We start from the raw sequence: 17,565 nt of genomic DNA, 5'->3' as shown, positions 1-17,565 counted from the left end.
AATTACTCACGTCCAGCAATTTAGTTTATAATTTTTTGGGTTCTAGAAGTGTTCTAAACGTACATTTTACTACAGACCGTTCTGTTTTTGACAGATTCTGTTTTTCGTGTGCTGTTTGCTTATTTTGATGAATCTATGGCTAGTAATAGAGTTTGTGAACCATATAAAAGTTGGAATACAGTAGGTTTAACACCAATATAAATCAAGAATGAGTTCATCACAGTAACTTGAAGTGGTGGTTTGTTTTCTTTTACTAACGGAGCTCACGAAGATTTTCTTTTAAGTTTTGTGTTGTGAAGTTTTCAAGTTTTGGGTAAGGATTTGATGGATTATGGAATAAGGAGTGGCAAGAGCCTAAGCTTGGGGATGCCCAAGGCACCCCAAGGTAAAATCCAAGGACAATAAAAAGCCTAAGCTTGGGGATGCCTCGGAAGGCATCCCCTCTTTCGTCTTCATCAATCGGTAACTTTATGGAGCTATATTTTTATTCGCCACATGATATGTGTTTTGCTTGGAGTGTCTTGTATGATTTGAGTCTTTGCATTATATTTTACCACAATCATCCTTGCTGTACACACCTTTTGGGAGAGACACACATGAATTGGAATTTATTAGAATACTCTATGTGCTTCACTTATATCTTTTGAGCTATATAGTTTTTTGCTCTAGTGCTTCGCTTATATATTTTAGAGCACGGTGGTGGTTTTATTTTATAGAAATAATTGATATCTCATGCTTCACTTATATCATTTTGAGAGTCCTTTAGAACAGAATGGTAATTCACTTTGGTTATAAATTTTAAATGCTAAGAGAAGTTGGATGCTTGATAGATTGTTTTGAGATATAAAGGTGGTAATATTAGAAGTGTGCTAGTTGAGTAATTGTGAAATTGATGAATACTTGTGTTGAAGTTGGCAAGTCCCGTAGCATGCACGTATGATAAACGTTATGTGGGAAATTTGAAGCATGGGGTGTTCTTTGATTGCTTTCCTTATGAGTGGCGGTTGGGGACGAGCGATGGTCTTTTCCTACCAATCTACCCCCCTAGGAGCATGCACGTAGTGCTTGGTTTTCATGACTTGTAGATTTTTGCAATAAGTATGTGAGTTCTTTATGACTAATGTTAAGTCCACGGATTATACGCACTCTCAACCTTCCACCATCGCTAGCCTCTTTGGTACCGTGCATTGCCCTTTCTCACCTTGAGAGTTGGTGCAAACTTCGCCGGTGCATCCAAACCCCGTGATATGATACGCTCTATCACACATAAGCCTCCTTATATCTTCCTCAAAACAGCCACCATACCTACATATTATGGCATTTCCATAGCCATTCCGAGATATATTGTCATGCAACTTTCCACCGTTCCATTTATTATGACACGCATCATCATTGTCATATTGCTTTGCATGATCATGTAGTTAACATCGTATTTGTGGCAAAGCCACCGTTCATAATTTTTTCATACATGTCACTCTTGATTCATCGCAATCCCGGTACACCGCCGGAGGCATTCACATAGAGTCATATTTTGTTCTAAGTATCGAGTTGTAATTCTTGATTTGCAAGAAAATAAAGGTGTGATGATCATCATTAGAGCATTGTCCCATGTGAGGAAAGGATGATAGAGACTATGATTCCCCCACAAGTCGGGATGAGACTCCATACGAAAAAAAGAAAAAAAAGAGAAGAGGCCAAAAGAAAAAAAGAAAGAAGGCCCAAATAAAAAAAATATAATAAATAAATGAGAGAAAAAGAGAGAAGGGACAATGTTACTATCCTTTTTCCACACTTGTGCTTCAAAGTAGCACCATGATCTTCATGATAGAGAGTCTCTTATTTTGTCACTTTCATATACTAGTGGGAATTTTTCATTATAGAACTTGGCTTGTATATTCCGATGACGGGCTTCCTCAAATGCCCTAGGTCTTCATGAGCAAGCGAGTTGTATGCACACCCACTTAGTTTCTTTGATGAGCTTTAATAGCTCTAGTGCATCCGTTGCATGGCAAGCCCTACTCACTCACATTGATATCTATTAATGGGCATCTCCATAGCCCATTTATAGCTCTAGTGCATCCGTTGCATGGCAATCCCTACTCCTTGCATTGACATCAATCGGTGGGCATCTCCATAGCCCATTGATTAGCCACGTCAATGTGAGACTTTCTCTTTTTTGTTTTCTCACACAACCTCAATCATTATATTCTATTCCACCCATAGTGTTATGTCCATGGCTCGTGCTCATATATTGCGTAAAAGTTGAAAGAGTTTGAAAAGGCTAAGTATGAAACAATTGCTTGGCTTGTCATCGGGGTTGTGCATGATGAGAGCATTTTGTGTGACGAAAATGAAGCATGGACAAACTATATGATTTTGTAGGATAAGCTTTCTTTGGCTATGTTATTTTGATAAGACATAATTGCTTGGTTAGCATGCTTGAAGTATTATTATTTTTATGTCAACATTAAACTTTTATCTTGAATCTTTCGGATCTGAACATTCATGCCACAATAAAGAAAATTACATTGAAGAATATGCTAGAAAGCATTCCACATCAAAAATTCTGTTTTTTATCATTTACCTACTCGAGGACGAGCAGGAATTAAGCTTGGGGATGCTTGATACGTCTCCAACGTATCTATAATTTTTGATTGTTACATGCTATTATATATTATGTTTTGGATGCTTAATGGGCTTTATTATACACTTTTATATTATTTTTGGGACTAACCTATTAACCCAAGGCCCAGTGCAAATTGCTGTTTTTTTGCCTATTTCAGTGTTTTGCACAAAAGGAATATCAAACGGAGTCCAAACGGAATGAAACCTTCGGGAGCATGATTTTTGGAACAAACGCGATCCAGGGGACTTGGAGTGGACGTCAAGCAACCAACAAGGAGGCCACGATGCATGGGGCGTGCCCTCCCCCCTCGTGGCTCCACCGACATACTTCTTCCTCCTATATATGTTCATATACCCCGAAAACATCCAGGAGCACCACGAAACCCTATTTCCACTGCCGCAACCTTCTGTACCCAAGAGATCCCATCTTGGGGCCTTTTCCGGCGCTCCGCCGGAGGGGGCATCGATCACGGAGGGCTTCTACATCAACACCATAGCCCCTTCGATGATGTGTGAGTAGTTTACCTCAGACCTTCGGGTCCATAGTTATTAGCTAGATGGCTTCTTCTCTCTCTTTGGATCTCAATACAAAGTTCTCCTCGATCTTCTTGGAGATCTATTCGATGTTACTCTTTTTGTGTTGTGTTTGTCGAGATCCGATGAATTGTGGGTTTATGATCAAGATTATCTATGAACAATATTTGAATCTCCTCTGAATTCTTTTATGTATTATTTGTTATCTTTGCAAGTCTCTTCGAATTATCAGTTTGGTTTGGCCTACTAGATTGATCTTTCTTGCAATGGGAGAAGTGCTTAGCTTTGGGTTCAATCTTGCGTTGCTCGATCCCAGTGACAGGAAGGGAAACAACAGGTATTGTATTGTTTCCATCGAGGATAAAAAGATGGGGTTTGTATCATATTGCTTGAGTTTATCCCTCTACATCATGTCATCTTACCTAATGCGTTACTTTGTTCTTATGAACTTAATACTCTAGATGCATGCTGGATAGCGGTCGATGTGTGGAGTAATAGTAGTAGATGCAGGCAGGAGTCGGTCTACATGTCACGGACGTGATGCCTATATACATGATCATGCCTAGATATGTTTCTCATAATTATTTGCTTTTATATCAATTGCTCGACAGTAATTTGTTCACCCATCGTAATACTTATACTATATTGAGAGAAGCCACTAGTGAAATCTATGGCCCCGGGGTCTATTCTCCATTATATTAATCTTCCATCAATAAGCTATTTCTGGCACCGTTTATTTTGCAACCTTTACTTTTTATCTTTATCATAAAAATACCAAAATATTATCTTATCATCTCTATCAGATCTCACTCTCGTAAGTGACCATGAAGGGATTGACAACCCCTTTATAGCGTTCGTTGCGAGGTTCTTATTTGTTTGTGTAGGTACGAGGGACTTGCGTGTAGTCTCCTACTGGATTGATACCTTGATTCACAAAAACTGAGGGAAATACTTACGCTACTTTGCTGCATCACCCTTTCCCCTTCAAGGGAAACCAACGCAGTGCTCAAGAGGTAGCAGCCACTGATTCATGGGACGAGTACCTACGGATGTCTGATAGCACATGTAGAGATGCCATGGTCAATTTTGCAACTGCAGTGGTCGAGGTGTTCGGACCTCTGTACCTGAGAGAGAACCAACTGTGGCAGACACAGAGAGGCTCTTGGCAACCTCAGAAGCAAGAGGGTGGCCAAGTTTGTTTGAATCTCTTGACTGCATGCATTGGAAATGGAAGAACTATCCGAAGGCTTTACAAGGACAATATCAGGGTCATATTAAGAAGTCCACCATAATTCTTAAAGCAGTTGCATCACAAGATCTTTGGATTTTACATGCTTCCTTTGGCATGCATGAGCCTCACAATGACAACAATGTGCTGCATCGATTACCGTTGTTTGTGAAGCTGACTAAAGGAAATGCTCCTCCTTGCCACTATACTGTCAATGTATATGAGTACGACATGGCTTACTATCTGGTGGACGGCAACTATCCTCCGTGGGCTACCTTTTTCAGCACCATCTCTAACCCAGTTGGCCAGAAAAAGGCTCACTTTTCCCAAAGACAAGAAGCAGCTAAAAAGGATGTCGAGGGGGCTTTTGGAGTTATGTAGGCCCATTTTGTAGTTGTTCGTGGGCCTGCTAAACAATGGGATTCAGAGACCTTGCTGGAGGTGACGACATGTTGTGTGATCATGCACAACATGACCATCGAGGATGAGGGTGATGATGCTGCCACAGCTCTAGAATTTGAGAACATGGGTGATCCTATCCAACTTACAGACCAGAATCCGACCATATTTGAAGAACTTATTTAAATGCATCAACAAATTTGGCATCGACCAACTCACGAGCAGCTGAAGGAAGATCTAATTGAGCATCAGTGGGCGGTCAAAGGGGAAAAATATTGGTATATAATATTTGAACTTTTTTAATTTTGAACTATCGCTGCATGCGGCTATTTGAACATCTGTATACTTTGTATGCGGCTATTTGATCGTGCAAATTAAAAAAGGCGCCTGCTAGGCGCCATCCGGATGTCGCGGGGCAAACAACGGCCGCCTTCCTCACCGTTCAATTACCTCTAATCTAAGTGTTCCCAAGTCCCAACCATCAGATGCATCAACGCAAAGAAAGACACTCCTCGTCAACATCTTGTAGCGCGATGTCGTTCTTCTCTGTAGCACCGGCTCGTTGACCCGACTAGCAGCATGATGGTGCCGTCGGAGCACTGTCTCGCTGACTCTGCTGGCAGCACAATGGCGCTGCCAGAGCACCGGCTCGCAGCATGGCCATCGAAGCATCGGCTCGCAGCACGACCATCGTCGCAATACCGGCTCGCGGTATGGCCGTTGGAGCAGCATCGTCGCAGCAACCATCACAACATCACCGGAGCAGCCGCATTACCATCACAGTTGTAAACATGCCATCGCAGCAACTGTCACAGCATCACCGGAGAAGCCAGGCAACCGTCCACTGCCGAGCAGCCGACCTCCATCGCGCTCGCAGCAATCGACACTTCTGTAGCCCACTCGGCGCCAGCATAGTAGTGTCACCGCCTAGTCGTCACAACATCGCCGGAGAAGATGCACCTCCGGTGCAACATCACCAGAGAAGCCACACCGCTGTTGCTGCATCGCCGAGCAGTCGGGCCACCGTCATGCTTGTAGGAGCCGGCTCGCTGCCATCGCAGCAGCATCGTCGCAGCTAGGACGCCATCGTAGCATCCGTCGCAACATCGCCGAAGAAGTCGCGCCACGGTCGCAGCATGTCCGAGCAGTCCGTGCAGTCGTCGCGCTGGCAGCAGCCGACGTTGCTGCAGTGCTTCCAGCAGCGACATCTTGCATCATGGTGGCCCGACTTGCAACACTAGTCAAATTCGTCTTTCAACGCTGGCAAGCTTCCTTTGTACCAGCGTCCCCCCTAACCACAAGCACATGCAAGAAGACTGTAGGAACAATGGACGAAGCCGCCGCGTTGAAGCAGGAGCGCGGTGGCCAGAGCAGCTAGAGTTGCATAGCTCACAACATCGTCGGAGTCTAGTTTGTGGTGGCCGAGCTACCGGAGTTGAGGCAGAAAGCATGGATGAGATCCATAAGAGAGGTTGCAGGGGAGTGGAGTTCAACGGGATTAGGAGGAAGAAGAAGACGAATGAGTGGCTCAGGTGCGGCGGTGGAGATAAGGATGAGATGCAGTGCCTGGCCCACAGGACACGTGTCCGTCACACAAGACGGTTGTTGATTGGGCAGTCTACAGCCGGATGAAACTAATCGGTTTCCTTAAGAAAAATGAGGAATGCCGGATATACGGCTACGGTTGGATGACGGCCTCCTGCATCCGTGTTTGTGGACGGATGCATGAGGAAATTTGTGGGTTGTCATTGAAGATGCCCTAAAGAAGCAGGCACATCTGCTAACATTACCTTTGTTTACCATGTTATATGCAAAATAAAATTCTAGCATCATGATGCACGCAACACAAAATGACTTGCATTAATATAGCTAACAAATAAGAACACACGCGTCACGGGCTCGCCTTCAAATCCATAGCCACATCTCTTCGCGCTAAAACAAAAGACAACCTACATACACACATATGCTCTTTGACGGGCGCGGTCGCACGTCGCGCCTCCGCATGCTAGTATATAAGTATATTTAAGGAAAAAAACTAATGTCCACATGTGTGGTATCTTGCACATCGTCCACACGCTTCTTTTACCACTCATTTTGCCACATGTGAACAGATGACATCACCAGAATTTTTTTGGTTTTTAGCTTAAAAATGTTTTATCTCTTAATTAAAAAATTGAATTAAAAATCCGTTTTCACCATTAAATCCGCCTCGACGATATCTTCAAAACTATACTTTATGTTGATATGTTTCGACGATCCTCCCCCCCATCCCCCCAAAAGTTGTCATGATGTCTACACTGTACTTGCCATAGTGCTTAAACTAAACTTGCCATGTGGCAATTTCAGTTTGTAGAGCATGGCAATTTTAGTATTTTGATGATGGCAACTCCAATACTTTCATCATGAAAAATATATTTTGTACGAACATGGCAATTTTAAGTGCATGTATCATGGCAATTTTAGTTTATGGTTCATGGCAAGTCTTCTCAATTCTCCATTTTATAAATGTCAAAATTTACTTCTAAATGTAGGAAAAAATAGATGAAACATATCATGACAACTTCAGTGTAAACACCATGGCAATTCATGTGCAATAGACATGGCAACTTTTAACCAAAAAAATTCATCGAAATATATTGATATGAGATCTAATTTTGAAGATCTCGTCACGAGGGATTTAATGATGAAAACGGTTCTTCATTCGGATTTTTCATTTAAGAGATAAAATATTTTAAAAACTGAAAATCCCAAAAGATTCTCACATACATACATGTGTTGACATGACGCAGTCTGTTTGTTATAGGGCGTGTGGGTGGATTTCGCTCCCACCACACATGTGGGTGTTAGCGTTGTCCTATTTTTAAGAAAAGAAGACTTGGTATGTAAATACACCCGTGGTGATTGAACTTGCCGTGGATGTTCACTTTAGTGCCTGAACTTGAAAAATACGCCAAACTGGTTCTAAAACTTGGCACGAACATGCAAATACGGTGCTAATCCTGTCCGTAGACATAAAGTACGTCGACATGGCATCGTAAGATGGCTGACGTGGCACTGACATTGCAAGGGGCCCACTTGTAGCTATGAAATAGGATAACTTAGTAATCTATGACTTTATGATTAGTGGGCCCGCTTGTCAGTAATTAGGAAAATTAACATAAAAATGCCCTAGACGGGAATCGAACCTGCAACATGATGCTTGGTCCATGCTTGCGCTAGCCAACAAAACCAGAATTGTAGAGTGTTGACGATAATGATGGCCCTTCTGGCTTAAATTTTTTTTGAGTAACGACCCTTTTAGCTTAATGTTGTTGAACCAAAAACTGTTGTGTACATCAACGGGCTGCAGATAGTGGCCCAGTTTGCAAGGGCTACTTTTTAATGTAAAAATTATGTAAATAATAATCATAATAATTAAAGTTGGATTCAAATATTCATGTGTAATAAATAATTACCTCATGCTACACAAATATCCGTGTGCAAACCAAATAAATAAAGCGGTTTGCAATAAAATAATTTATTTTTTAGAAAATACTATTTTAAAAGTAATCAATGGGTGTTAATTTTTTTTGTAAATACAAACATTTAAAATACACAGTCATGGATTATATTTAACAATTATATGAATATTTAAAATATATAGTAATGAAATAACATATGAATAATAACAATGTTTGTATAATATAAATAATATATTTCTTTTATATTACAGTTTTCTAAATATTCTTTCAATTATTCAAACATTTTAATATTTATATGCATATTTTTAAATATTTGTATTTGCAAACATTTTTAAATACTCATGGGTTATATTTAAAATATTAACTAGGAATGTGCCCATGCGTTGCAATGGATCCAAATAAAATAATACTTGCTCACAAACTTAAAAAAAATACTCTAGTTTTGATATACATATATCACTAAAAGTATATTATGTTTCACTCAAAAAAGATTCTCGAGCTGTTTTGATGAGGTGAGGGAGAGATGTGGTTGGTTTCAAGATACCAAGGTGTTTTCTGGACATCGGCACAGAGAAGTGAGCTATTTTTGCAAAAAGGTCACAACTTACCTCACAGTTTTTATAGGTAATTATTAGTAACACATGGATATTTGAATCTAACTTTTCTTATTATGATTATTAGTTAACAGATGACAGACACATCATCATCACCAACTGAATCTTTTATAGAAGTAGATATTTCTAAATTATAAGTTAATATTTCTAAAAGTTACAGTTTTAATAAGTTATTTTATTGTATACCTCTGGATATTTATATTGTGTGCACACTGATATTTGTGCGGCATGAGGTAATTATTAGTAACACATGAATATTTGAATCTAACTTTTCTTATTATGATTATTATTTACTTTTTAAAAAATAACATGTGTAACATGAGCCACTGGCTGCAGCCCATTTATGGATAGAAGAGTTTTAGTTAAAATACATTTAGAATGAGAGGCCGTCTTAGTTATCAAATCATATTCTATGTTGTGCCTAGTGCGACCAGCTCACAAGCAGTAGGTTGCTGGTTCAAGTCCCTTCCAGCGCATTTTTCATATGAATTTTGCTGACAGGCAGGCCCACTAATCATAGAGATAGATAGTATCAAGTAATTACGTTTTGTAGATATAAGTGGGCCCCATGTCATGTCAGTGCCACATCAGCCATATACGGTGCCATATCGACGCACTTTACGTCTATAGACCAGATTAGCATCGTATTTGCACGTTCGTGCCAAGTTTTAGAACCAGTTAAGTAAACGTCTATGGCAAGTTAAAGCACCGCTGGTGTATTTACCTCTTCTTTCTTTGTGTTAGAGAGGCCTTAGTATTAACATGATAGGTATGGTATGAATCGATCAATAACCGGATAAAAAATACGCCCCGAAGAACACATGAAAATTGACGCTGTGCATGCATGCATGACTAAATGTAGAAATTGACACAAACTTAACATGGATCGACCATCCAGCAAAACATGGATGCATGACGAAATTAATCAACACAAAATAAACATGGGTCAGTCATTGAGCTGCCATGTAATTAAGGATCGATCATAATGATGGTATTTTGACCCATCGGAGCTGGAGGTGGATGATGCCGGTGGCGACGTTCCTGAGCTTGAGCAGCGCGTCCTGCACCACCTGCCCTTCCTCCCACACGATGCTGCTCTCATCCGCCAGGCAGCAGCTCCCTCCGGCGCCGCCACGGTGAGGCCGCACAGTGCGCACCACGGTGCCGCTCCGGATGTCCTCCAGGTCCATCCGGGCCATCTGCAGCAGCGGCTCCAGGTCCACCTCCGCGTCCCCCATCTTGTCGTCCTTGCTGAACTTGTCCTTGTCGAACACCTCCTGCGTACATATCCATGCGCAAGTACGTTAGGATTCATGTAACTAAGTTGTATGCATGCAGCATGCGGCGAAAACATCTATATGACCATTCAACTTCTTCAACTTACTATCTTGATCGGTGTTGTTGGATTCGTGACGGCGAGGGTGAGATCCTCGTTCCAGACCGGGTTCACCGTCTTCTTGATGACGTTCGTCATCACCTTCTGGTTGTCCAGCTCAAGCACGACGTAGGGGTCGCTGCCGTTGGCATCACAGTTCACGAGGTTGATCCCTCGCAGCACCCGCACGCTCAGCATCCCCGGCGGCACCGGCTCCGACGTCATCTCGATTGCTCTATTGCTAATTGTCGTTGTTGATCTGATCTTGGAATGTGTGCACGCCAATTCTCGTTTGTTCTTGTTGGAGGCACAAAATGATCACCAAAATGATGTGGGAATGTAGACATGCATGGCATGCTAGCCTCTGGTGTAATGATTCGTTGGCCGTGTCTTGTGGAACTTTGTGTTATTTGTACTCTGCTATTTTAGGACGCTTTCGTGCATCTGCAAAAATCTAGCACTTCCGAGTCCTCACGTCACATTGTTGTGCCGAAAATGCCACATCAACATTCTGGTGTGTCGTGGTTGCGGTTGTGACCTACTCCCTCCGTCCGGTGAAGAGTGTACGTTTGGCTTCAAATTTGTTTATAAAAGAGTGTACATCTATTTTTCCAATACACTTTAAGTAGAAAAAAAATTCTTCTCTCTCACCACACGGTAATCAAGACCAAAAACATTGTACACATAGTCTTCTTAATTTCTAGAGATAATATCACCGGAAATCATAGAACTTGCACTCTATATTCAGTTTGATGTTAGAATTGTGAAAATACGAAATTGCAGTCACTTAATTTGGCTCAAGCGTGCACATATGGTCACAAAATACATATGTAGGCGTATTCGTGTTTATGGCCCACCTGTCAGTGAGTGAAAACTCTTGGATGACGCATTTTTGCATAAAACATCCTTGTATTTTTTTCGGGAAAAAGGAAAGAACTGCAATGATTTTTTCCACTAAGTTCCCTCACATTTTTTGTAATTCGCAGAAAAATGAACCACAGTACTGAGCAGCATAGCAAATCAATATGTATTGAACGATGGCCCACAATGTTATTTCAGAATAAAAATTAACACAAAAAATTGTAGAAGCCAGGTCTCGTATCCACACGACCAGAGCCTAGAAAATAAGCCGCGCTAGCCACTAAAACGTGCAAAATTTACATGTTGAATATGCATGCCAAGAAAAATGTACTAGAATAAAGGCGCTCGTGAAGCTGGAATGGCCTATGGCCAGTGCACCCCATTTTGCACTTGTTCTTTTTTTTTTGGAAATTTGTATATAGCATGTAATTATAATTTCAGCAATAAAAATAATCTTCAGATGATCGCCTGTTATAAATATTGTACATACAAACTAAATAATCTACTTTTAAAATTCTCCCTCTATTATTTAAAAAATATTTATACAATTAAAGTAATATTTATGAATTATAAAAAAATTATAAATAAAAATGTTCATAATTTAGAATTTAAACTTTTCATATGAATATTCATTTGTGTATAATATATAAATTATAATTTTTTAAATATAAGTCATGAGTAAAAATTATACACAAGTGAATAGTGAAAATTCTTAGTAAATGTTTTTACTCATCTTTAGTATGTTGAAATATAAGCCGTGAATGTATAACTTTTAATGAATTTATTAGACGTACTTATTTAATAAACTATTTAATATCCATATTTTTATATAATACACAGGTATATAATTAAAATTTTCTATTAGAATAATCATTGTCTATATGTATAGTATTTTTAACACACAAGTATTTGAACAAAAAAATTTACTTACATTTCTTCTAGGAAATATAAAAAAATTGTAAGGGAATCATGCAAAAATGCGTCGCTATGATTGGCTTTTGCCGGGAATAATAAAATACAAAGGTGTTTTGTGCAAAAATGCTTTGATCTAGAGCCCTCACTTACTGATAGGTAGGTCCATACACATGAATACGTCTGCATAGGTATTTTGTGACTGTATGTGCACGCTTGAGTTAAGTTAAGTGACTGTAATTCCGTATTTTCAAAGTTCTAGGACCAAACTGAACGTCGAGCCCAAGTTCTGTGACTTCCTGTGATATTACCTCTAATTTCTATATGCACTTAGCTCATTGGGGGTTGTGTAATTAAAGATGAGAGAGATGGTGACTTATACCTTTCCAATGCATTTTTTACTCCACACCATAATTTGTCCTAAAGTTTCTAGATGCACACTTTTCACCGGACGGAGGAAATATTGTGCTACATTGCGTCTATTCAGGAACCCTTCTACCAACATTTTCAAGTACTGGTGGTCATGCTCCTGTGGCCAAGAAGACTGAGGCCCTTGTGTATAGCAACCTGGGCATTGTTCAGAATGGTGAGGACATCACCGAGCTCGCTCTCGACAACTTAGCAAGTAATTCAAGAATCACCTCCTTGACGACGTGATCGGAGCATGAAGGCTCTGTTCAAGATTGACGATGCCAATATCAATGCAGCTCGACAGTGGTTAGAATGCGCTCGACCACGTCGACACGAAAGCTGCCTGATGCTATTGATTAGGGTTATGTTGTTGTTATGTTAATGCTTCACCAAGGGTTATGCGGGGAGCTAGTCCCGTGCTGTCGAGCCATGTGTGGCTGTTTGTAGGCTGTTTAAGCAAGCCTTTAGCTACTCAATTAGTGCAAGTTTGTACTCTTGCTACGTTTCAACTCTGGCTGATGAGCCGTGTGCTAGGGATCACTTTGTGTCCAAATGATAAAACAACCTGTCAATTTTCTCTACTGGAATGTACAAGGGCCGAAGTACTCTGATCGGCATGCAACGGTCAACGAAACCATCTCTACATCCTCCTATCAAATTGTTTGTCTTCAAGAAAGAAAATTGGATCAGATCGACCAATTCAATGTCGTGTTCCCAAGAGGTATCAGACTCTACAATTTCGCGTAAAGGCCGATGACCGGCACCAGAGAGGGTCCGCTCATGCTACGGGACGACCATGTTGTGGATATCACCGGCATCACCGCTGCCACATATCACCTTATAGCAATGGTCCATGTCAAGGCTTGAGTCATCCATTTTAAAATTACTTTGGTCTATGGACCGACCACCTCTTCTCTGAAAGAGACTTTCTTCACTAACATCGCAAGCCAAAAACCACCCAATGGAGACTATGGCTGGCCTTGGGAAACTTTTACCAAATTTACCATGCCCGTGATAAGAACAAGCATAACGTCAATAGAAGGAGGATAAATTGGTTCCGCGCCACACTCCATGAGTGCGATCTCAAGGAGATCCATCTTCAGAATAGGCGGTTCACATGGAGTAATGAGAGAAATAACGCGACCATGTGCAAGCTCGAGTCCTTCTCCTGCAATGCCGAATGGGACTTGCAGTTTAGCACCCACATTCTACATGCACTCTCATATTTGCTATCTGGCCACTGTCCACTACTACTCACTGGCGACAAAGGGCCTCATAGGCGTTGTTCCTTCAAGTTCGAGAATTTATGGGCTTCCCTTCCGGGGTTTAACGACGTGGTTGCCAATGGTTGGAATGAGTACAATGAGCATACAAAACCCCGCCGGGTGTTGCACCACAAACTAAAGCAGAGTGGTATTAGGCTCTCGGAGTGGAGTAGAGGTTTATTCTCAATGGCTAAAATCATGCACCGTGCTGCCCTCTTGGTCATCCTTCACCTCGAAATGGCCCAAGACTCACGACAACTTTCTAATGACGAGATAGACCTCTGCTCCATGCTCAAGTGGAGAGCTATCGCCCTGGCGATCCTTGAGAGGGCTAAGAAAAAGAAATGTGTGAGAATTTCCAATCTCAAAGTGGGAGACGCAAACACAAAAATTTTCCATAGCCTAGTTAATGCACGCAAGCGCAAAAACCACATCCATCGTATCAAACACAACCCTTGTTGGGTCACCAAGCATTCTCAAAAGGAAGATGTTGTCCATGATTACTTCTTAATGGTCATGGGTAAAAGGCACCATGGCAACCACATACTTCAACTAGGAGGGGCTAAACCTTGACGCCCGTGATGAATTGGACAACCTCGCATAACCCATCTCTAAGGAGAAGGTGCGTGAGGCTATCAACCAAATGCCCAATGACAGGGCGTATGACCCGGATGGTTTCACCGGCCTTTTCTTCAAAAGATGTTGGGACATAATCAAGCATGATGTTATGAAGGCCATCTTTCTCTTCAGAAGCCCCCACACGACCAACCTACACTGGATCAACTCCTCAATATCGTTCTACTCCCAAAGAAGGATGGGGCCGAGGAAATTTCTGATTACCGCCCAACTAGCCTCAAACACGCTATCACCAATATCATTGCCAAGGTTCTCGCCATCTGTCTTAGCCACCACATGCTGCACCTTGTCTCCAACGCTCAAAGTGCTTTCATAAAGACAAGAAGTATCCATGACAATTTCATGTATGTGAGGAATCTTGCATGGAGGCTCCAAAAGTGCAAAACCCCATCGCTCCTCTTCAAGTTGGACATTCAGAAGGCTTTCGATTCAGTCAAATGGGAATACATCATTAACCTCCTTCGTCGTTAGGGGTTCCCAAGCATTTTTCGAGATTGGATCATGATACATCTCCGTCATATCTATAATTTTTTATTGTTCCATGCTAATATTATACAACTTTCATATACTTTTGGCAACATTTTATATTATTTTTGGGACTAACATATTGATCCAGTGCCTAGTGTCAGTTCCTGTTTGTTGCATGTTTTTTGTTTTGCAGAATATCCATATCAAACAAAGTCCAAACGCGATAAATTTACAGAGAATTATTTTGGAATACATGTGATTTTTGGGAGGTGGAATTAATGCAAATGGAGGCCAGGGCGCGGCTTCCCCCCTAGCACATGGTGGTGCCTTGTGGGCACCTCGTGAGTCGGTTGGGGCTCTACTTCGGGCGCAAGGAAGCTTATATCCGGAAAAAAATTTGTGTTAAAATCCTAGCGCAATCAGAGTTACGGATCTCCGGATATTTAAGAAATGGTTTTTGTCCAGAAAACAAGAATGCAAAACAGAAGATAACAGAGAGAGAGAGATCCAATCAAGGAGGGGCTCTCGCCCCTTCTCCAGCATGGAGGCCATGGACCAGAGGGGGAACCCTCCTCCCATCTAGGGGGAGGCCAAGGAAGAAGAAGGAGGAGGAGGGGGGCTCTCTCTCCCTCTCTCCTGGTGGCACTGGAGTGCCGCCGGGGCAAGGATCGTGACAGTGATCTACACCAACAACCTTGCTACCATCAACACCAAATTTCTCCCCCTCTATGCAGCGATGTAACCTCTCTATTCCCGCTGCAGTTCTCTAATTAAACCTGGTGCTCAACACTACATATTATTATCCAATGATATGTGGTTATCCTATGATGTTTGAGTAGATCTGTTTTGTCCTATGGGTTGATTGATGATCATGATTGGTTTGAGTTGTATACTTTATTTTGATATTGTCGTATGGCGCCCTCTGTGTCACACAAACATGAGGGATCCCCGCTGTAGGTTGTTGCAATACGTTCATGATTCACTTATGGTGGGTGGCGTGAGTGACGGAAGCACAAGCCCGAGTAAGTGGGTTGTTGCATATGGGAGTAAAGAGGACTTGACATTTAATGCTATGGTTGGGTTTTACCTTAATGATCTTTGGTAGTTGTGAATGCTTGCTAGAGTTGCAATCATAAGTGCATATGATCCAAGTACGAAAAGTATGTTAGCTCATGCCTCTCCCTCTTATAAAATTGCAATAATGATCACCGGTCTAGTTATCAATCACCTAGGGACAAATGACTTTCTTGTGTGACAAAAGCTATCTACTTTTATTATCTTGCAATTTATTCATAGTTTTATTCTCGCAAAGTACTTCAAGTTTTATTCTCGTTCTAGGTAAAGCAAACGTTAAGTGTGCATAGAGTTGTACTAGTAGTCGATAGAACTTGAGGGAATATTTGGTCTACCTTTAGCTCCTCGTTGGGTTCGACAATCACTCTTATTTATCAAAAAAGTCTACAAATGACCCCCATACTTGTAGGTTATCAAGAGCTTTTTCTGGCGCCGTTGCCGGGGAGCAATAGCATGGGGTGAATATTCTCATGTGTGCTTGTTTGCTTTATCACTAAGTAGTTTTTATTTTCTGTTCTAAGTTGTTTTATATCTTTAGTTATGGATATGGAACACGAAATGCCAAAAAAATAGTTGTACTTGCTACTCATGGAGATGGGGAACCTCCTAAAACCCTCGATGCTCGTTATGTGAAAAATATTAAACACTACTTTGATAATCCTGAGAAAACCCCATTCAACTTGATAATGGGAGACACATTGGATCAACGTGAATAATTTAGGGATTATCGCTTGACGCGAAAAGGGAAACTGTTATGGTATTAAATTCATATGTTGCATGGGTATGCTCAGGATCTATGCTTGAGATTATACTTGTTGCTCTAGGATGAAGGCTCCACACCTTCCCTTTTCATGCAAATTTAACGACAATGAAACCTTAGCTTCTTATGCTAATGGTAGATATGATTACTATCATGTGGAACGAATAGAAGAATTTATTGCTTTTAAGGGTGCTTATGAAATTGAATCTTTGTTTGAAAAGTATGAAGATTATGATGATGCTGTTTATAGACCTGAAAATTTTGCTATACTTAAATATTGCTATGAGAATTATGAATATAATAACGATAGTAATCAATTTATTGAGGAAGTCTCCGCTGTCCAAGAAGAGATTAATATTTTGCAGGAATCTATGGAAGAAGAAATTGATGAAACTGTGAGCTCATTAGATGAAAATGATGAGGAGGAGAGCGAAGAACAAAAGGAGGAAGAGCGGATTACCTACCCGTGCCCACCTTCTAATGAGAGTAACTCTTCATCCCATACATTGTTTAATTTCCGTTCGTGCTTACTAAAGGATGAATGCTACGATAATTGCTATGATCATGTTAATTCATTTGAAATATCCTTTTTTGATGAACTTGATGCTTGCTATGCTTGTGGCCAAGATGACAATATGAATTATGCTTACAGAGATGAACTTGCTATAGTTCCTTATGTTAAGAATGAAATTGTTGGTATTGCACCCACACATGATAGTCCTATTATCTTTTTGAATTCTCCCAACTACACTATATCGGAGAAGTTTGCTCTTATGAAGGATTATATTGATGGGTTTCGTCTTACCGTTACACATGATAATTTTTGTGAATATAATATGCATGTGCTTGCTGATCCTACTTGCAATTATTATGAGAGAGGAACTACATCTCCGCTTCTCTATGTTTCCAACATAATAAAATTGCAAGAAACTGCTTATGCTA

The 17,565-nt window shown here is 40.9% G+C and overlaps 1 protein-coding gene across 1 annotated transcript; it reads right to left on the bottom strand.

Annotated features, from left to right (window-relative positions):
- Window positions 1-9,841: 9,841 nt before the first annotated feature.
- On the bottom strand, window positions 9,842-10,461 carry LOC125536919 (GTPase activating protein 1-like). Its single transcript, XM_048700219.1, has 2 exons — window positions 10,246-10,461; window positions 9,842-10,138 (listed from the first exon to the last, which is right to left on the bottom strand). The coding sequence occupies exons 1-2, from the start codon at window positions 10,459-10,461 to the stop codon at window positions 9,842-9,844; spliced, it is 513 nt and encodes a 170-aa protein (XP_048556176.1).
- Window positions 10,462-17,565: the final 7,104 nt, after the last annotated feature.

This window comes from Triticum urartu, chromosome 2 (genome assembly GCF_003073215.2).
Source record: "Triticum urartu cultivar G1812 chromosome 2, Tu2.1, whole genome shotgun sequence".
NCBI classification, from domain to species: domain Eukaryota; kingdom Viridiplantae; phylum Streptophyta; class Magnoliopsida; order Poales; family Poaceae; genus Triticum; species Triticum urartu.
The sequence above is the reverse complement of the archived record's forward strand: the minus strand, read 5'-3'. Positions and strand labels throughout refer to the sequence as shown.